Raw genomic sequence first — 23,078 nt, forward strand, 5'->3', positions numbered from 1 at the left:
CCATTCTTGCGCAACTCCCTCCAAATGTAAGGCCGCAAATTTAATTGTTTCTTCTTTTGGCATGGGATTAAGCTAGAAGTAAGTATCTGCCTTCATTACCCATGCTTGCGTAGATATGGATCTAGATCCATCAAATGGTAACAGATTTACTTTACTCAACTTCCTTCTGAGATCATTAAAATATCCTCTGTTTCTGCCTCCCGAATATCTCATTCTCAGATCTACATAATCTTTGTAGGATATATCTTCCTCCAAATTTGATTCTTCTAGTCTTCTCTCAGCTATTCTTGCATTTCTTCAAAGGTTGGTTGCTTCCCTCCAGCTGGTGCCTCCGTCCGTTGGGGAAAAGACAGCATGGAAGGTCGAGAGCGTGTTGGATGAGGGTTTGCTTTACCCAACACCAAGTCCGCGCTATAATCATTTTGTTCCCTAGATATTTTATTGTTTGCCAACTTCTTGTGAGTCTCTTCCATGAGTCGTTGAGTATCATTGATCTATGCCTGATTCCTCGCAAGTTCTCTTAGTAGCGCCACGAGTTCGACAGCTATGGGTTCCGATTTGGTAGCTATTTTATCAGCAAAATGGGTTCTTCTCTTTCGGCTATAACTCTCATTCACTATCCACAAGCTGGCAAGATCGAAGCTCTAATACCACTGTAATGATCCAATATTGGTTGTTTGCCAAGATATCCACACGGTTGTGTTTATAGACCAAAATACTATTGTACGATCAGTTAGGAATGATTGTACGATCTTGAAGGATGCACGGGGTGTTGTTTGTACGATGATGGGAGAAGTGGAGCCATACAGTAGGATGGGAGCAACAAGGCAATACGGATGGGATGGTGGTCGTACGATGGGAGTGTTTCAGGACAACCGTACGGTAGAATAAGAGAGGCCGAACGGTTGCAAACTATGAGGGTTGTACAGTGAGCTTGGGGTTGAACTTAGAGGTCGTCTGGTGTACGATAGTGGTTTGAAATGGAAGGTAGGAGTCCGTATGGTTATGGAGAGTGATTGCAGACCAATAGATAGTGTGAACAAACAACGAGATTTAATACAGATAAACAATAGATGGAATTACACAAGACAAGAGAGTAGATCCAATTAAACACAATGATAATTCACAATATGATGGTGCTCTGATTTGCCACATCCGAGCGAAGTGTTATAGGCGTCGGAATAGGGTGAGAGTTGAATCCCACTGAAACTGGATAAACCAAATAGGGAAGATCTTTCACTTCTAAAATGGAGAACAATAAAGAATCCTAACAGGAATTCGAAGTACAAAGAAAATAATCCAAATTGCCTACCTAAAAACTACCTACAAGCAGTGCTTAAATAAACTTTCTGAGGGTGTACAAAGATAGCCGATGGCAACACAAACAACAGAAACGAAAAAATATGAGTCCAAGATATATTAAATCAATCGGCCTATTAACAATAGTTTGATTAATAATCTATTTTATGACAAGGATATTACATATCAATATGTTGTGTGATCAGCATAATTACTAGTAACTAAAAACTCATTTGGTATTGATCTATTCTTTCATACCATGCTCGAGGAGATTTTTTAAGACTATATAAGGCTTTCTTTAATTTGCACACATGAAACTCTTTTTCATGAACCATGAAGCCTTCAGGTTGTTCAATGTAGACCTCTTCTTCAATAACATCATTGAGAAAAGTCATCTTTACATCTATCTGATATAGCTTCCATCCCTTGTTGCAATGACAGTAATGGTCCTAATGGAAGTATATCGAGCAACTGGAGAAAAAATTTCTTCATAGTCTATTCTTTCTTTCTAAGAGAAACCACATGGTACAAATATGGCTCTGTATTTCTCAATGCTTCCATTAGGTGCATGCTTAATCTTAAATAGCCATTTGGAAGAAACAACTGACTTTCCTTTAGGTCTACATACAATATCCCAAACATCATTCTTAATGATAGATTGATATTCTTCATCCATAACATCTTTCCAAATTTGTTGATTTGAGGCTTCTTCAACACTGGCGGGTTTAGTCTCAATGATATTTCATATTATTGCAAAATAACTAGAATATCTATGTGGTTCTTTACTCTCTAAAAGTGCCTCTAGGAGTTGGAAACTGTTATGCCTCCTGCATAGTTTTCTTCGCCCAAAGAAGTTTCTTTTTATTCACAATGATAGCTCTGGGTCCATTGGTAGGATCCAAAGTCTCAATTGAATCATTCATTTCTTCAAGTTCATTGGACTCCCTTAGAATCTCAAGAGCATGATCAATGTCCATGGCTTGAGGAGATTCTTGGTCTTCATTCATTTCCATGCATGAAACTTTAGGTTTTTTGAAAACAATATCTACTTCAAAAGTAACATCTTTTCTTTCCTCTATATGATTCTAATCGGGAATATAGATCCTGTATGCTTTAGAGTTTCATTGGAACCCACAAATATCCCTTTCTTTCCAAAAGGTTCTAACTTGGTTCTTTTGTCTTTAGGTACACGTACATACATTGGATAGCCAAAGATTTTCAAATGACTAACATAGCTCCAGAAAAGGCTTCTTCTAGAGTCATTTCTGCAATATTTGATAAGCGCATCTATTTTGAACATAGACCACAGTTTTGAAGGTTCCTACCCATAAGAAGTTTTGAAGATCTTTATCATGGATCAAGGGTTTTGCTGCTTCGATAATGGATTTGTTCTTTCTTTCTGTAGCCCCATTTTGTTGTGGATTGTAAGGGGAACGAAATTCCTCCTTGATTCCTACCTTAATACAATAATCATGAAAGCTACTAGATGTATATTCTCCTCTATTATAATACCTTATAACTTTAATTCTCTTTCATCCCAAATTCTCTACTTGTGCTTTAAATTCTTTAAATCTACATAGAACTTCATCTAACTCTGTATACCTTAAAAAATAAATCCAAGTCTTCCTACAATAATCATCTATAAAAGTCACATAAAAAAAAAATCCACTTAGGGATGTCATTGACAATGGACCAGTCAAATCCGAATGTACAAGTTCTAATATTTCTTTTGACTAACTTTCACTAGTGTGAAATGGACACAATATTCTTACCCATTGCACATCCTTTTACAAGTACCATTTTGTACATGGCCAAGTTTAGGAATTCCCTTAACCATTTTCTCTAACAGTTGGAAGAGCTTTGTAGTGTAGATGCCCTAGTGTTCTATGCCATAGTTCGTTGGAACTAGAAGAGTTATGTAAAAGAGCTTGAACTAGATATATAGAAAGCTTGTACAAACTCTCATGTTGATTCCCAATCACACATGCAGATTTGATGTTGGGCTTCTTTGGCCATAATGAACTTTTCCTTCTGAAAATGCTACTTGATAACTATTGTCTTCAAAAGATGGAACAAATATGAGATTCCTCTTAATTCCTGGCACAAATAGGACATTATTTACATGAAGTGAAATACCAGACTCTAGGTTGAGTGATGTACAACCGAATCCTTTCACTGAATAGCATACATCATCTCTAGTGATCACTTGACGATTTGACTCTTTCTCAACCAAATCCGAAAGGTGTTCACAATAGCATCTGATGTATCAAGAAGCTCCACTATCAATTAGCCAGGTGTCACTATCCATGGGAACACTACTTGATAGGACATATATGAAGAGAAATCCATTTGAATTGTCTTGTGCTTCCCTTTTATTGAGATTTCATTAATGGTTTCCACTTGATCATAAAGTTTTGATCAATAGTCTTACATAGTGAACAAACTTGTCACATTTAAAGCATTAAATATGGGAGAAATTTGTCTTCTTCTTCTTTGAGTTCGATGCAAAGTCCAACTTTTGATTTCTATTTCTTTGGTTATTGTCTATCTTCCAATTTCTTCCTATATTCTTAGTAGTGTGAGTAGCAAGAACATCGGTGTTTTCATTTTGAGATCTTCTAACAATACCTCTTGCAATCAGCCTAGACTCCTCTTGAATACAATTAGTTTTGAGTTGATCAAACTTAGGTAGTTTACATCTTGCACTAATACCTTGAATAAAAGGTTCCCAAGTTAGAGGGAGACTACTAAGTGCTATCTTGACAAGCTCTTTATTCATAAATTGATCTCCCATAGTGCTTAGTTGATCCTTGCGTTCTAAGATCTTCATGAACAGGATATGACTAATTCTCCTTTTGCCATTTTGATTTGATGTTGTTGTCTTGATGCAAGATTCCTACTTGTGTTATTGATCTAAAATAGACTTTCCAAAGTTTTGAACATATCCCTTGCATTTGTCATTTTGGGAATGATCCTATACGGAGTCAATCAAATATTTCTTTTAATGGAATTCTTCTTGAATTGAAGTTTCATTGTTTGATATCTGGTTTAGATAGATTTTACTCTACAAACTGAAGATCATTTTGTAATATTTTCATCATAAAATAAATAATTAATCAAAACATTGTTTATGGGCCAATTGATTTAGTATATCTCGGATCCATTTTTATTTATTGTTTCCATAGGTGTGGCCATCGGCTATATTTGTAAATCCTCAGGAAATTCCCCCGAAGGATATTTAAGCACGGCATGTAGATAGTAGTTGGTATGCAATTTTGGATTATTTCTTGTTCTACAAATTCCTATTGGAGTTCTCTGTGGTTTGCTATTTCAAAAGTGAGAGATCTTTATTTGGCTATTCTGGTTTCAGTGGCATTCAACCCTTAACCCTATTCCATTCGGTATTACTTTGCTTTGGATCTAGCACATTTGGAGCACCATCTTGGTCTACTGATATACATTCTATGTGGGGTGATAATTTGGTTTGTATTCCTATATTCATGAATGCTTGGTATCTATCTTGTTTATGTTACCTAGAACACATACAACCCCATTGATCTTTGACTCGTGATTTGTCGTATCCAATACCCATACAACATTCTATTTGTCCCACCGTATGACAATTCCATCTGCTCACCATACAACCTTCACTCCATACTGTACAGCCCCCTACATCCTTTACATCCACTGTACACTTCAACCCTCACCATATAGCCCCTCTTTCCTTGTCGTATAGCCTCTATCCCACCACCGTGCAACCACTATCCCACAACCGTATGGATGGTCTAATGACAATTGTATGGCCTGTCTGGTGAGAACCATACGACCCTTCAAGCCTTTGCTCCTCCGCTAAAGTACGATCCTTTCTATGGTGCATTGTCTGCTTCCACAATACCATACGGCCAACTTATCTTCTTGGAGGTGACATTGGGAACAAAAAATTATAGTGGTATCAGAGCTTCTGATCTTGCCCTTGTGGACAATGAATGAAAGTTTATAGCCGGAAAAGAAGGAGATCCCATTCAATTGATAGAATAGCAGATCAAGAACCCACGCCTACCGAACTCATGGCGCTACTAAGGGATCTTTCATGGAATCAAGCTCAGATCAATTATACTCACTGACTTAGGGAAGAAACTCTTGGGAAACTTGCAGACAATAAGATATCTGGAGAACAAAATAGTCATAGCACAAACTCAACGTCAAGTAAGGAAAACCCTGATCTAGAATGCTCTCGAACTTCGATGTCGACTTTCCCTCCACGAACAGAGGTGCCGCAAGGAGAAAGGGAACAACTTTCGCAGAAATACAAGAGCAACTGAGAAAAATTGGAGGAATGCCAATTTGGAAGGAGACATTTCATATAAAGATTACGCAGAATTAAGAATGTGTTATTCTCGAACTAGAAATAGAGGATATTTTAATGATGATCTCAAAAGGAAGTTGAGTAAAGTAAACCTATCGTCATTTGATGAATTGGGATCTATGAGTGCACAAGCCTATGTAATGAGAGCAAACACTTACTTCTAGCTCAATCCGATGCTAGAAGAAGCATTTAAGTTCGCCACTCTCCATTTAGAAAGAATAGCACACGAATGGTGGCAACATGAAAGATCCCTGATGGATCTCTTCTGTTGATCTGTTGTAATTTTATATTTTTAAATTTGTTTTCCTTGTTTATTAAAATTTTCTTGCAGAACTAGACAAAAGTTGCAGAAGGGTTTGATTGTTTTATATTTTTGATGATTTCTCAATAAGTAATAATAGAAGTACAATAACATGAACCAGTTCAAAAAATGTATTCCAAATACATTTAAAGCAAAGTCGTTTCAAGCAGATTTTTTGAATATATGCCTAATATGTAACCGGATGAAGATTTACAATAATATCCAAATGATTACGACCAAGAATAAAGCCAACCTAAAGGCGTGAATGTGAAATATGAGCCCAGAAGGAAGCTACGGCCAGATATGGTTTAGAGAAACGGATTCATCTAAAAGGATGCATTGTCGACTAGTTTTAATTATGTATGTCTTCTTTATTTTCACTAAGTGTATTTGTACAAGTTTGTTTTGTTTTAACTAGGTTTTCTTTGCGTCCTTCGTGCCATCCTTTGTCATTTTGCATTTGTGAGGCTTGACTCTATAGCCTAATGGATACTAATGCACTTGAAGATGCTCAATTCTACATTCCTCGTTGTTTCAAAAAATAAACGAGCTATGCTCCCAAGTCACAACCAATTGTTTTCCTCAGTTTTCTTTTAACAAAAATCGGGGCAACCCTACAGAAAATTTCATAAGATAAACTCTCTAACGTGTTTTCTTGGTTGTTTCATTTGGGCAGGGTACCATTTTTGCCCTGCAAGTATGATGGGGTTCAAAAACCAATTCGAACCTTGGCAAACCAAGCCAGGAAATTAAAACCAAGTTTGAACCCATTGTTAACTAGGCCTCACACATGGCTAAAAACATGATTTTTTGCAAAATTTAATAGTTATTTGGCATCCACAACCCTAAAAGATTGTTATGAATTATTTTTGGTGGCTTCTTGTCATTTTATGTTTCAAAAAAGGTTATTTTGTCTTGAGGAAGAGCACACAAGTGGTTGAGCAAGAATTCAGTTGTGCAAGAAGGAATTTAAAGATTAATTTGTGGGTGCTCTTCAAGTGTTTACACCTCATTCCTACACACTTGCAAGTATCAATGGCTGGAAAAGGTAAGTTCTTGTTTTATTTTCTTTTTTTTGTTCTAATTTTTTTATTTTTCCATTTCTCATTCATTTTGCATAAGATCTTTCCATTTTTTTCAGAATTTTTCATTTTTTTGCATAGAAATTATTAAATAAACATGCATCTAATTTCTTGCTAGAGGAAAAGGAACCAGAATGGCATCTACCTCTTCATTAGTAGGCAATACCAAACAAAGAATAGAACTCCACTTTGATCCTCCTCTATGGAAGTATGTGGATATTATAAAACCCCTTCCAGGAGGTGGTGCATTCTATTGGAGATGGTAGGGTTGTGGTGTTGAAATAAATATTCTTATTATCGTGTGGTAGGTCATTTGTGTGGATACACTGGAAGAGCAATCAAGACATGCCCTAGCAAAAAACGTGCCCCTATACCAAATGAAACCGTGTTAAATATGTTGAAAAGCATGAGACAGCAGAAGAGAGAGACAGACGTAGGGTTGAGTCAGGGGTGACAAGTGTTTCACATGGGTGGAAGCATTCCTGGAACTGTCCCTTGATCAATGTCCTTGCAATGTCCCTTAAAGGGGCAACGTTTCTAGAAATAATGGATTGTGAGGGCCAAGTAAAGGATGGGCCATTTATTGCTAATATCCTATAATGTTCTGAAGGCAAACTCTAAGATACTCTGACTTAGTGCACAAATTGCAAGTCGAACACACAACGAAACAACACTCAAAGTTGTTCGTATGGTAAACAGACAGCCCATATGGTTGACCTAGGAGACCGTACAGCTAGAACCAAGGTAGTTCCTATGGTGTGGAGCACAGGCCATACGGTAATGCCAAAGGTCGTATGGTGAGTGAATGTTGTTGACCGTATAGTAGGGTGATCCTATGTGTTGTTTTAGGGAGCTACAAAGTAGTGAAGAGAGTGTGGCGTACGGTGTTGGTGAGTTCATAAGGAAGTGACTTTGGGTAGTCTGGTGAAGTATGCAAAACCGTATGGTGCCTCTACGCCAACAAGTTTGCCAATACTGATTTTATGCACAGATGATTCCAAATGATCAACAATATTAAATATGAATTCCAGATTGCAAGAACAAATGGATGCCAATAGAATTGATGGAGTTAGACAAACAATATTTATAACTGCAAATGAAGATAGTGCACGGATTTGCCAAACCGAAGCGAAGTAATATAGAGAATCGAAATAGGGTGAGGGTTGAATCCCATCAAAACCGCACTAGCCAAGTAGGGAAGATCTTTCACTTCTGAAATGGCGAACAACAGAGAACTCTAACAAGAATTTGTAGTACCAAAAAAAAAATCCAAATCACATCCTAACTACTACCCACATGTCATACTTATATACCCTTGGGAGGAACTCCTAAGAATTTTCAAAGATAGTCGGCAGTAACACCTATAGAAACAAAAATAAAAAATCCGTCCAAGATAAACTAAATCAATCGGCCCATAAACAAAACTTTTATTAATTATTTATTTTATGATGGGAACATTACAGTCCTCCCGTCCCAAAATTTCCTTATCCTCAAGAAAATGCAATGTCGGATACTGAAGAATGTGTTCACCTTCCCAAGTTACATCATCTAGTGGCAAGTGTTTCCAGTGTACCAAGTATTCATTCAGGGTACGGTTCCACAGTATCTTCTCCCATACATCAATGATCTTGTTCAGTTCCAACAGGAGCTTCCCTTCTTCATTGAGTGGCAGAAGATCTGTGGTGACTGTGATGTTTTGTCCGATGGCTTTCTTCAGGCATGAGACGTGAAAGACGTTATGGATGCGGCTCCCTTTTGGCACTTCTAGTTCATAGGCAACATCACGGATGCGGCAAGTTACATAATAAGGACCATAAAAACATGGCTTCAATTTTTCTTTCCCTTTTCCCTTCAATAAGGATTGCATGTACAGTTGGAGCCTAAGATAGACCAAGTCACCCACTTCGAAACTTCTCTCAATTCGGTATGTGTCGGCATAGATATTTTGTTGATTCAATGCCCTTTGTAGGTTTTCCTTCAAAAATCTTAGAATGTCTTGCCCCTCCTGAAGCTAGTCCTTTGCCTTAGGTGTGTGACTGTCACCTAGAACCATGCCCATAAATGAAAGGGGTTCATACCCGTACAGTGCTTTTAAGGGTGTCATCCCAATAGACATGTGATAAGTTGTATTGTAACAGTATTCCCCTTAGTGCATCCATTTGACCCATGCCCATTGCTAGGCTGAAATGTAGTTTCAAAGATAGCCTTCCATCCACTTGTTCACAATCTCCATCCCATCTATCTGAGGATGGTAGCTAGTATTTGGTGATAATTCTATTCTTGCCAATTGGAACAATTTTGTCTTAAAAATACTGAGAAACCGACCATCTTTGTCACTAACAATGTTTCAGGGAAACCCGTACAAATGAGAAACTTCTCTAAAAAATAAGTTGGCTACTTATGCGGCCTAAAAATCTAAGGAGATGGCAAAGAAGTGTGCATACTTTGTCAATCTGTCAACCACCACAAGATCCCTTCCATTTACCTTAGGAAGTTCGGTGATGAAGTCCATCAAGATACTTTCCCACTTCTAAACTTGTATCGGCAAGGGTTGTAATAGTCCTACAAATGAGATGTGTTTGGATTTATTTTGTTGGCAAACTACACATTCCCGCATGTACTACAAAACATCATCTTTGAGTCCCTTTCATGAAAAACTCTCCCTGAGGTATCTAAAGGTTTTGAGAAAACTCGGGTGTACGGCCAAGGGTGACGCATGTATTTCCTTCAGGATTTTATGCTTTAGTTTGGATTCAAGCACGAAGTATATCTGATCCTTATAGTAAATGATGTCATCCACCATCTTGTATCGGTCATCCTGAGTGTCATCGTCCATTAGCTTACATGCAAATGTGTTATTGGAATATTCCATCAATAAGTGTGCTTTCGAGTCAACTGAGATCTGAGATAGTAAGCAGATGGCAAGTTTTCTTGACAAAGCATTTGCAACCACATTGTTCTTTCCCTTCACATATTCAATGTCAAAATCAAAAGCCTAAATCTTACTTACCCATTTTTGTTGCCTCTTGTTCAAATCTCGTTGCTCTAGAAAATATCTCAACCTATTGTGATCAGTACAGACAACAAACTTGGCAGCCAACAAATATTATCAGAACTTGGTTAGGGCATGCACAATTGCCAACATCTCTTTGTCATAAATGGAATATAGGCACTCAGCTTGTGTAAGCTTTTGACTCTCATAGGCTATAGGGTGTCTTTCCTACATCAATATCACAACAATGCCCTCTCCAGATGCATCACACTCCAGAATGAATGGTTGAGTGAAGTCCGGTAAGGCGAGAACTAGAGACGTGCTCATCACTTCTTTTAACTTATCAAAAGTGTGTTGTGCCTTTTGATTCCACTAGAAGGAGCCTTTCTTAGTCAAATTTGTTAACAATACACTGAGTTGAGAGAATCCTTTTACAAATCTCTGGTAATAACTGCACAACCCAAAGAACCCTCACAACTCAGAGAATGATTTTGGCGAGAGTCAATCAAGGATAGCTTGAATCTTTTCCTAGTGGACCTGCACTCCATATTTATTGACAACATGTCCGAGGTATAATATTTCTGTCATTCTAAATTCACACTTGGATTGCTTAGCAAACAAGGATTGAGCCTCCATGATCCCTAGGACTTCATCCAAATGTCTCAAGTGTTCTTCCCAAGTTTTACCGTAAATAAGGATATCATCAAAGAATACCAGCAAGTACTTACACAATTGTTTTTTGAAGATGCAATTCATGCAATACTAAAAAGTAGTTAGTGCATCCGTTAATCTGAACGACATGACTAGGAATTCATAATGACAGTAGTGACAATGAAAAGCCGTCCTCTCTACATCTTCCTGCATGCGAATCTGATGGTATCTAGAATGGAAATCTATTTTAGAAAAATAAACTATGTAACTCATCCAACAATTCCTCAATCCTAGGGATAGGATATCTATTTTTATTGTCTTCTTATTCAAGGCACGATAGTCCACTGTAATATTCCCTTTCCCCTACGTCTTCTCTGAATCAATCTTTCTCTCATCAAGAACTGTCATTGTCAACTGATGGAGCAATTGTAAAAGTCGTACGTCTAGTGGGGAAGCAGTATGGTTAGAATAGGATGTCGTACGGTGTCAAATAGGAGGATGTACTGTTAGGGGAAAAGGCCATATGCTGCAGGGTCAGATTGGATCGTGTATAGTCAGAAACAATGGTCATACAATGTAACATTGGGTGAACGAAAGCTGTCCGTACGGTAGATCACAAGATGTCATACAATGGTGGTGTACAGTGAATACAATCTTGACCGTACATGTGTGGTAGGGAGGTATGAGGACCATACGACGTTTCAAGATAGCAATGTGCTATTTGGTGTGGAGGGAAAAACGAAGAGGGGTCGTATGGACTAGGAGTAAGGGGAAACTATATACAAGAAACACAGATTTAGATGGGAGATATTATTAATATTGAATATAATCGAAGTAACTAGATTGCCACAAATAGAATGTAACTCCAGAAGACAATGATATTAGCAAACAAGATTAATGCTCTGATTCACCAAATTTGAGCCAAGAAGACACAAACAAAATAGGGTGAGGGTTGAATCCTACTGAAACGGGAAAGCCAAGTAGGGAAGATCTTTCACTTCCGAAATGGCGAACAACAGAGAATCCCAACGGAAATTCGCCGTACGAAGAATAAATAAAATCGCATACCAATTACTACCTATATGTCGTGCTTAAATACCCATCGGGGAAACCTTCTGAGGGTTTATAAAAATAGCTAATAGCCACACTTACCTATGGAAACAACTAAATAAAAATAGGTCCAAGATATATTAAATCAATTGGCGCATTTAACAAAGGTTTGATTAATTATTTATTTTATGACGGGAACATTACATCCACACACATGTGCAACGTCCCATCCTTTTTTTTCACCAATACCACTGACAATGCAAAAGGGCTAGAGTCGAGACGAATCCAGCCCTTCTCAAGCAACTCTTGAATCGTCTTCTCAGTCTCATTGTTGAATTTTTTGGGATGGCGGTATGGGAAGGTGATAATTGGTTTGGCGCCACCTTCCAACTCAATGGTATGCTCAAAACCACGATGGGGAGGTATGCTAGGAGGAATGCCTATAAAAAATATATCATGGGTACTCAAGATAGCTTGTAGATCATCATTTTGGTGGAGTGTCCATTTTCCTTTTATTGGTTCTGCAGAAACAAAGTAGTTTGCAGCCTATGCAATGTCATCATGCCGAAAAATGGTCTCCATCCGTTGTGCCAAAACTTCCTTCAGTCCCTCATTGGGCCATCCCACAAAGAACAACCTTCTTCCCATCAACAACAAAAGTGAAGTTCATTCATTTGAAACTCTATGTATTCATCTAGTGATTCCATCAAATGTATGCCCAGAATAACCTCCATATCATCTAGGTCTACTATAAAGAAATCCTTCATCATCGTGTGATTAGCCATGGTGATACTCAGTTGGGGAACAAGGTGCATGCAGGGTAAGAGTGTTCCTCCTGCAACCTTGACTTGGAATCTTTCATGTGTCTCTGTAGGTAGACCTCTTCGTTTCACCTAAGATGAGTTTATGAAGTTTAAAATGGCTCCACTATCGAGCATCACAATGACCCTTTGTACCTGAAGGTTTCCCCGTACTTGAAATACCATACATCTTGGGCTTCCAACCAGAGCAATGGTTCCTCTACGCTATACCAGTGTGGCGATCTTCTTTGTATGGTTCACATTAACCACCTGTGGGTGATCATCCTCTGTGGGTAGATTCTCTTGATAACCCTCATCATCAGCTACGACCTCAATGTAGTGTGTTTTTCCTTTACCAAGGCATCTTTTCCCAAGTTCTCACATCTCCTTACAATTGAAACATAATTTCTTCCATCAGAGCTCCTATCTGATAGGTTCGTCCAACGAAGGCTTCTTCTACGAAGGTTTTTTATCTTTGTCCCTTGGAAATACTGGCGATTTGGAGTGACAGTAACCTCGGGAGGATGATGTCAAGGATGATGCCATGCATCGCGCCTTTTTTATAGCCTTTGAAAGGGTGGCAGGGTTGAAATCCTTTACCCAACCCTTCAGTGGTTTCGTTAATCCATCCATGAAGGGTACTATCCATCTCCTTTCAAAACCATAACCAAATCAAAGAGTTTCTAAAATTTTGTGATGTATTGGTCAACCGATCTTGTTTGCCTCAATTGTGTCAACTCTTTAAAGTTAAGTTCTGGATATTTACCATTGAACCAATCTATCAATCTTTCAGTGAATTCTGCATAGGTATTTACTTGGTCATGCCCCCAACGTAATGGTGTCGTGATGCCACCATTCATGTGCCACTCCCTCCAAGTGGAGTGTTGCAAATTTAATTGCTTCTTCTTCTAGAATTAGATTAAGCTAGAAGTATCGGCCTTCATTACCCATGCTTGGACAAATATTTATCTAGATCTATCAGACGGTGATAGATTTACTTTACTCAACTTTCTTCTGAGATCATCATTAAAATATCCTCTATTTCTGCCTTCAAAATATCACATTCTCAATTTTGTGTAATCTTTATAGGATATATCCTCTTCCAAGTTTGCATTCTTCAAGTCTTCTTTCAACTGTTATTGAACTTCCTCGAAGGTTGGTTGCCTTCCTCTGTGTGGTACTTCCGTCCATGGAGGGAAAGTTGGCATGGAAGGTCGAGAACGTGCTAGATGAGGATTTTCTTTTCCTGAGACTAAGTCGATAATATGACCATTTTGTTCCCCTAATATCTTATTGTCTGCCAGTTTCCAGAGAGTTTCTTCCATAAGTCATTGAGGGTCATTGATCTGTGCCTAATTCCTCGAAAGATCCCTCAATAGTGCCATAACTTCGGCAAGAGTGGGTTCATGATTTGTCATTCTATCAACTAAGTGGGATATCCTTCTTTTCTGGCTATAAACTTTCATTCACTGTCCACAAGTTGGCAAGATCTAAGGCTTTGATACCACAATAATGTCCCGAAGGAAAACTTTGAGATACTCTGAATTAGCGCACAGGTTACAAGTCGAACAGACTTCCAAACAACACTCAACGTTTTCGTATAGTAAACAGATAGCCTGTATGGTTGACCCAGGAGACCTTACGGCTAGAACCAAGGCAGTTCCTATGGTGTGGAGAGTAGGCCATATGGTAATGCAGAAGATCGTATGGTGAGTGAATGTTGATGACCGTACAATAGGGTGATCCTATGCAATTTTCAGGGGGATATGAAGTAGTGAAGAGAGAGTGGCATATGGTGTTTGTGAGTCCATATGGAATTGACTTTGGGTAGTTTGGTGAAGCATGTGGAGTTGTACAATGCCTTTACGTCAACGAGTTCGCCAATACTGATTTTATGCACAGATGATTCCAATTGATCAACGATATTAAATATGAACTCCAGATTGCAAAAACAAATGGATGCCAACAGAATTGAGGAAGTTCCACAAACAATATTTATAACTGCAAATGAATATGGTGTGCAGATATGCTAGATCCAAGTGAAGTATTACAAAGAATCAAAATAGGGTGAGAGTTGAATCCCATTGAAATCGCACTGGCCGAGTAGGGAAGATCTCTCACTTCCAAAATGGCAAACAACAATGAACTCCAATAGTAATTCGTAGTACAAATAAAATAATCCAAACTGCATCCTAACTATTACCTACATGCCATACTTAAATACCCTTCGGAGGAACTCCTAAGGATTTACAAAGATAGCCGACAGTAACACCTACGAAAACAAAAATAAAAATGGGTCCAAGATATACTAAATTAATCGGCCCATTAACAAAACTTTGATTAGTTATTTATTTTATGACGAGAACATTACATATCCTAATCGAGGTCATTGAACAAGTGGGTGCTAGAAATGTTTTCCAAGTCATAAAGGGCAACACAAAGAATTGAAGAGTTGTTGGTTTGTTGGTTGAATAGCGATATCAACATATCTTTTGGACACCTTGTGCAGTCCATTTACTCAATCTTAGCTACAAAATATGGGAACCAAATTGAGTGTATTAAAACAATGTATAAAGAGGCTGAGGACATCCAAATGTTTGTCACAAACCACCACATGACTCAATCTCTTTTTAGAAACTACTCAAAATTGGAGCTGTTGAAGGCAACTAAACTTGAACTCAAGTTAGTAATTTAATTTTTAATATTTCACAATTTCTGATTTTTCATATTTTGCTTCCACAATGTATGTGCTTTTCTAAAATATGTATCTAATAATTGTTTCTTTTTGCTCTAATTTATGTCACAAGTTGCTGAGACCCATTTTGCATCACATATAATTGTCTTGAGACGACTTATGCAAGTGAAAGAGCACTTCAAGGTATGGTAATCAGCCATAATTGGGGTGTATGGAAGCAAAATAACACGGCTAGGGCAAACAAAGTAAAGGAAAGGGTATTGGCTAACTCATGGTGGGAACGTGTGGAATATCTCCATAATATCACCAAGTCCATTATGAGCATTCTTAGGAACATTGACACGGATACGCCTTGCCTTGGAGAGATCTATGATGGTGTAGACTCAATGTTTGAGAAGATCAAAAAAATTATAAATGGCAATAAACAAAAGCCGCAAGAGACCTTCAAACAATTGCAAGCAATTATTGATAAAAGATGGAACAAAATGACCACTCCACTACATTTGCTTTCCTATGCGTTGACACCCAAATACTATAGCTCTCAATATTGTAGTCTACCAGGAAGGTTACTCTCCTATAGAGATATAGAATTATCTGATGGGTACCAGACATCATTTAGAAGACTCTTTCTAGATGATGATGATATGAGAGATGTTATCACAGATGAGTTCATAGAGTTTGTGAATGCTAGAGGTCTAAGTAATGATGCTCTTCATCATTGATTTAGGAAGGATGCTCATAGTTGGTGGTACCCCCATGGCCAAAGATTCCAAACATTGCAACCCCTTGTAATCAAAGTTATATCACAAGAAGGTTTTTTTTTTTTTTAAATTAGCTTACTTTATCTTCAAAAGAATTATGCTAGAATGTAATTTTAAATTTTTTACAAGATTGAATTAATTTTTTTTAATTGTTTAGCATGCATTGTCTTCATAGGTTGCTAGTTCTTCGGCATCAAAAAGAAATTGGATCACCTGTTCTTTTATCCACTCAATGAAGTGTAGTAGGTTGCAATCAAAAAAAGTAGAGAACTTGGTATTTGTGCATTACAACTTGCACCTTCTTTCACACAAGAGTAAAGAATACAAAAAAAGGGAGACAAAGAAGTGGGATGTAGCTGCAGAGGTTGCGGACTTGGATGCATCCACTACTCAACTTACACTAGATGATTTTGATGACTTTGATGTCAATACCACTGTTTCTTTTGTTGTTAATCCCATTGGCCTTAGCTCAACTGATACTGGAGAAGAAAATGACGAAGGAGGAGATGAAGAAGATGAATATGAAGAAGACGATGAAGATTAAAGGAACTTAGATTAATAATAGATTTTCAATTCATAAGTTGAACAATGAACGTGAAACAGTGATACTTAAACTTGATGTTGTGATTTATTTTTAATGTTTAGAATCTTGAACGTTGAACTGGTTACTTGAACTATAAGTATATGATAGTATGATCACTATGATTACAAGTTCATGGTGCTTTTGTTGTTTAAATGTGTTTATGCTACTATGCTACATTCTAATTTTAACTTACAGTGCTTCATATATATATATACATACATGTATGTATGTATGTATGTAGTTTTTACATGTTTTTGAACTAATGAACCCAAAGTTATTAGAGCAATTGTTTGGATAAAAGAGTTTTTATAAAGGAGAAATTGGTCTTATACTAATTCACCCATCCCCTCCCCCCTCTCAATATAATTGTGTGCTCTTCAATTGGTATCAGAGAAGGTTCCTTTATTAAAAGCCTGTGTAATGTCCCTATTTTTCCCAGCATTGGAGTTTCAGGGACTAGCCTATTATTGTGATCCTCGTAGGCTAATTATTGTGCATAGAGGGTCTTCTGTGGCAGTGGCTTGGCTTGGGAGGGTCTTATCTTCTCCACATTTCAGTAAGCTTCAGGTTGGTCTTCGTTTGGCTCAGATTCAGACTTTGTTTGGGCTTAGTTTTGTGTACTTACTATTTGTGGTAAGTTGGTGTTGATTGAGATAGACCCTTTTTATTTTTGGAAAATGCATTTGGTCACATGGAGAAATAATAGGTATGACTCACATTTCAGACAACATATTTAAATGATGAGTATTTTGGGAGTTATTATATTTTTGGTAGCCAAATTATTATTAATTAGTAAATGGCTTATTATAAAATTATAATTTAACTTTATAATTTCACTTAAGTTGAGAGTTGAGTTATCATTGGAAAGTGTCATTTATTAATTAATTAAGCCAGGTCAAGTCAGAGAATCTAAAGGAAGCTTCTAATTAATATTGTGTGGTGAAGCTTCTTGAGTGAAGTTACATTTTGGCAACAAAAAAGAATTTGGAGATTAAAAATACAAGCCCATTTGTTGAGAAAAGCATGTTTGGATATTTTATTTGCTTTGTTGCCTTTGTGGCTTTTTCTGAGGTTTTGAATTTTGATGCCCTTGCTGAAGTATAAGGGTTTTGATGCTGAAAAATGGTTTTTAATTCACAGCTGAGGTATTGTGAATTAGTTTCTGAGAATTGTAGAATAAAAGATTCCATTTGTTCACTCTTAGGAAATCCAACACAATTGCTGCAAAAACATTGGAGAGATCAATGCAGTCAACTAAATCTGACCAAGGAAGCTTCTCCTGAGAACCTCATGGTTCGGAAAAATGTTTTCAAACATTGCCCATGTGCTCTCTCTGTAGAAAATTTATAGCAGAGCTCCGTGCCATTTTGTGCATGATTTTCACAAGTTCTATGTCGATCCTGAGCTTGGCCTACTTGTTCAGAATCTGGGAAAGGGATAATCCTTTTGGTGAGCGGCATTGGAAAAGTTTGGCAAGCTCTCTCTATTAAAAAGGGCATGCAGCAATTTAACAGATGATCAAATTGTTTCACCATTATGGTTGCAGTATGGACATATTTTGGGATTGAAGTTAAGATTCCAAAAAGGGGGTTTCCTAAAAAGATTCGTAGCCACTACTGAGATCTTAAGAATATTTTAAAGATGGTGCTCATTAATTTAGTAGTGCAGTTAAACTTGATTTAAGCTCCAAAAATTAGGGAAGGTGGTTATCTCGTGAAGAATTCTGTGAATAAAAATTAATAAATAAAATAACATTTTCCTTCTATTTCTATTTTGAAAGAAATACCAATTGACAAGTGGCAGAAAAAACACCTATGTTGGTGGGGCAATTTCAAGCCACACCCCAAATTCTGCTGAAACATGCACTCCTAAACAGTAAAGGTTGCTATTTTTCTGGAAAAGATTCATTAATCAGCTCCAAGAAAATAGATCCCACCCCCGGACCTTAAATTCATCCCAGATACTTGGTAAAACTAAGAACATTCAATAGACTGAAAAAGTCGGGTAAAGCACAAGCAATTTTAATGAAGTATTTCATTTATTTGTTGATGAAAATCATTTAAGATATTTTCATTTAATTTATTTGCAACTGGAAAGCCACTTGTTAACAAATAAAACATAAAACTGCAAGCTTCCTTTTTAAAGTAAAGTGGAATTTTCTTCCCACAGGATGCCAGCTCTACTTCAAAGTTTTCACTACCTATATCTGCAAATTAATTCAAGTCTAATGCAGAACACTTTGCAAAGGCTGATTTGGCAAATTGGTTGATGGCAAATTACCCGTATGATAGTATATTCATGAAGTAAACAAAATATCCAGAGGAAAAAATGTTCTCAAGATCAGCGTAATTTGACCAAAATTTTCACGGAAATGTACGGTAAAACCTCTCGAATAATTTTCAGTGTTAAGAACCACTGCATCCAAAACGAGTTTCTTCACCGAACTGCCGAATTATAATAGTTCTTTCCAGTTTTCTTTGGATATTTTCTTTTGAACTTAATAAGGCAATTAAACACATTTTACTGTACATTTTTAAAATTTAACACAGTTTATTCCAGAAGTTCTTTTAATAGGAAATCAAGCGTTTCTCTATCACTCTGTCAACTGCCTTGAAAAGAGTCAGGAAAACACATGTTACTACCATATTTCTGCATTAATTTCCACATCAAGTAAAACAGAACTGTCTAAGGCATAATTCATCTGCTCGTGAAAATATATCTTAAACGGTGCTTTATTTGAGCAAAAATATCGCAAATACATAATTTATACAGAAAATAAAAGGCATATTTACAGTCATACAGAGTCTAGATGAATATTATGGTGAACATTGTCGTAAATTGTCTTCATATGCCTGCGGTCAAGGAATTCCGTTACTACCATATTTCTGCATTAATTTCCACATCAAGTAAAACAGAACTGTCTAAGGCATAATTCATCTGCTCGTGAAAATATATCTTAAACGGTGCTTTATTTGAGCAAAAATATCGCAAATACATAATTTATACAGAAAATAAAAGGCATATTTACAGTCATACAGAGTCTAGATGAATATTATGGTGAACATTGTCGTAAATTGTCTTCATATGCCTGCGGTCAAGGAATTCCGTTCCTGCGTCCATCTTTTTCCTTCAAATTAAAAATTTGAACCTCAAATCCGTTTAAAATGCTGTAAAGATTCCAGACTCGGTATATTTGAGAGTATTTCTCTCGGTATTTCAAAGCCTGCAAATGCTCTGCAACACTAGGCAAAATTTAAACGTAAAACATCCGTCTGAAATCAAATTCAATTACAAATCCTTAATATATTTGAAGCAAGTTAAAGACACGGAAAAAAGTAAAGCATGAAAGCTGTGCCAATTGTATTTTAATTTTGTACTTGAGAATGGAAATGTGACTCCACATCTTGAAAAGCAGAAGGAATCAATAGCTTTATCACCTTAAAAAGTAATGTAATGGAGAACAGAAATGTGATCCCACAGCTTACAGAAGACGAAGGAATCAACAGTTTTACGTACAATTTTGATAGAAGCTGCCCTGTTTAGTTCATATTGTAATTATCTTTGTCAGTTTCAGAACTGAATTTTCTCATGGCTTCAAATTGAAGGGTAAAAATCCCTGTTCTCCGAAATTATCACATACTGTAGTTGTTCCAAACGTTTGTACAAGCTTGCGTGGAGTAAAAGTAGTGACGCTTAGTAAACCTAAACAGCATTTGTTTTCTTGTTAAGTTTGAAATCTATTTTAAATTGTTTTGTGGAAAGATAAGTTGCCTTGCATAAACAAAATGGTCTCATAGAAATGTCACATCAGATCTCTAATGTAAGGTCCACGAATAAGTTTGGTTAAAATATTGTATGTGTTCCAATTTATTGGGTCGAGTTGGGAGAGTAAATACTCATAATCTAGGGAGTAAGGAGTATAATTTTGTGACACTCTACATAATAAAATCAAAATACGGTATAAATAAAATAATTAACCGGACTTATAAAATAATAAATTAATTGAATGTTTTAAGAAATAAATGAATAATTTTAAATTAATTAAAACAATTAATATTTAGGTTTATTATATAGTGTGTTTATTAGTTTGTAATAGAATTGTCGCTATTTAGAGTTAAATCATATTGGATCATTGTATTAGTGTGTTTTTGACTTTATATTTTGAACTATTCATTTCCAAACTTTTTCTTATGAAACTCTATGATAGGGGTCTCATGGGAGGGGCTTGGGCTCTATTTTTGTGGAGCAAATGGCTCCATGATAATTTTTTAGGGGGGGCTAAAGGTTTAATTGGAATCTTTTCGTACAAAATAAGAGCCCTGATAGCCCCGTCAATTTCACCCGATGAAAATGGGGTGGGGTTGGATTTAGCCCCACCAGGTTAGGGAAGAATTCTATCATTTGTCAACTACCTACTTTTCATTTTCCCACCATAATGAAATAAACTCACCAAACAAATTTTTGAAGAAATTTTTATTTTTATTTTTAAAATTCATGAGACACCCAGTTTCCTTGAATTTAAGAGCTAATTTTTTTTAAAGTGGATTCTCACATAAATCTATAAGACCACTTCTCTTTTTAAATATTCCTAAAAAATCTAGAGGCACCGACTCTATTTTTAAGAAAGTGAGTGCCCATTCCTTGAATTTAAGAGCTAATTTTTTTAAAAGTGGATTCTCACATAAATCTATAAGACCACTTCTCTTTTTAAATATTCCTAAAAAATCTAGAGGCACCGACTCTATTTTTAAGAAAGTGAGTGCCCATGGGACCCAGCCTAAAATTTGTATGTTTTGGACTATTCATTCTCATATATCTCATCCAACAACCCAAGTTGTCATAAATGACTAGATAAGATCCTACATATCTACTTGGTATTATGGCCAAAAATTTATTATTAGACTTTAAGGTGTGGACTCACATGTGCACTTATAATGATGAAAATATATCATTACACCCATGTGTCCATTAATGTAATTGGTAAGGTTTCAAGTATTGATGGTCTCATGTGATCTTCAAGCCATTATTTGATAGATTTTGTAACCTTCATGATGTAGCATGTCATAAGTCAAATTATCCTTACTAAAAATGATGTTTTTACGTCATATGGATTTTTTTACATACCCTATATGTGCAACCAAACATATAAGATCACAATTTCAACCATGATCAAAGGAGAAATGATGCCCAATTGGTATGAAAATCCTTTGTAGCATACTATTTTGATTTTTTTGAATCCAATGCATATTTATAGATCTCTAATAGTGGTTGCAAAATTTTATTATATTAAAAATATAAATGCAATTTTATTCTTGATATTAAAGGGCTTGGTCATCAAACCAAAATTCTAGTTGGACAGAGTCTATAGTTGATTATAGTGTATAAAGAGTTACCATTCTTAGTTGAAAATGTAAGAAGAAGCATATGAAAGGCTTGTAAAAGCACATGTCCATCTAAATGGTCTATCTCTATGCTAGTTTACATAATGATTCAAGTAAACACATATAGTTGTAATTGTGCAATTTCTCTGATCAAATTTTTGGTGTAATTATAATTGGGGATAGGGTCATTGTATGTATGAAAAATACCTTGTAATGGTATTCCCATTGTTGCATAAGAGATTATAATCATAAGTTAGATTATTAGGTATGTTGGTTACATGTGTTATTCATATTTGAATGAAAAATAGTTGTCTTGATAGTTAAATTAGATTGGTGGTGATTATTTATGAAGTCTTCATTTCCCAATGAAGTAAACTGTAATGCCCCGCCCGGAGATCCTTGGAAACAAGGATTCAAATCAAGCCAAGGATTTTTTTTTTTACAAGTATGAATGCACATGACAACATCATATAGGGATCACAACGATCGCAACGGAAGACTTCACCACAATCCCGACAACCAACAAATCTCTGAACGCCACTACCGACAACACATGCGAACAAAAGCCAACAACCACCACAACAAGGTGAGGGCTCAAGAAAAGACCACTCAACAACAAAACACCAAGCTGGGGTAAAATGCAAAATCCTAAAATTTGGCTAAGCCTGAAAACCTGAAGCCCTGAAAATTGGCTAAGTTTGGATTTCTGAAGCCCTGAAATTTCTTAAAATCTATAACTTATCTTCGAGAGGTCTAAAACCTATCTCAAAAGATTCATCGCATATATTAAAATATATCTCAACTTATACTTAAACGATATATTTTAAACCCTAAGAGACTAAAATAAAAACACAAAAATTGGATTTCAAGAAAAACCAATTGAATTCAAAATGCAACAATATAGGGTTGAAGAACACCCAAAAGGGTATCCAAAACAACTCTCAGGAAGATCGAATCACGAAGAAAAGTACCCGCTGATGGAACGCGCAGGTTTTTCACAAAAATCGTGCGACACTTTTTACTGAGGGAGGGCGACACTTCTCCTTAAGGCATGCAATACTTTACAGTATCGTACGACACAGTTTGTATGGGTGTGTGATACATTTTTATGTTGCAC

At 36.5% G+C, this 23,078-nt stretch overlaps 1 protein-coding gene and 1 long non-coding RNA gene across 3 annotated transcripts in view; one reads left to right on the forward strand and one right to left on the reverse strand.

Moving 5' to 3' along the window:
* LOC149579446 (uncharacterized) overlaps positions 1-20,329 on the reverse strand; it is a 280,294-nt gene extending 259,965 nt beyond the window's left edge. The window contains exons 1-2 of the mRNA XM_089832825.1: positions 20,018-20,329; positions 19,617-19,814 (exon numbers count right to left, since the gene is read on the reverse strand). Coding sequence (XP_089688951.1) covers positions 19,617-19,700 — 84 coding nt within the window. The 5' untranslated portion in view covers positions 19,701-19,814; positions 20,018-20,329. The remainder of the gene's footprint in view (positions 1-19,616; positions 19,815-20,017) is intronic.
* Positions 1-23,078, forward strand: part of LOC149579447 (uncharacterized) — a 236,246-nt gene that overhangs the window by 203,207 nt on the left and 9,961 nt on the right. The window lies entirely within an intron of this gene.

The sequence above is a fragment of the Cupressus sempervirens genome, chromosome 1 (assembly GCF_028749045.1).
Source record: "Cupressus sempervirens isolate cs-2001-9-10 chromosome 1, ASM2874904v1, whole genome shotgun sequence".
Lineage (NCBI taxonomy): Eukaryota > Viridiplantae > Streptophyta > Pinopsida > Cupressales > Cupressaceae > Cupressus > Cupressus sempervirens.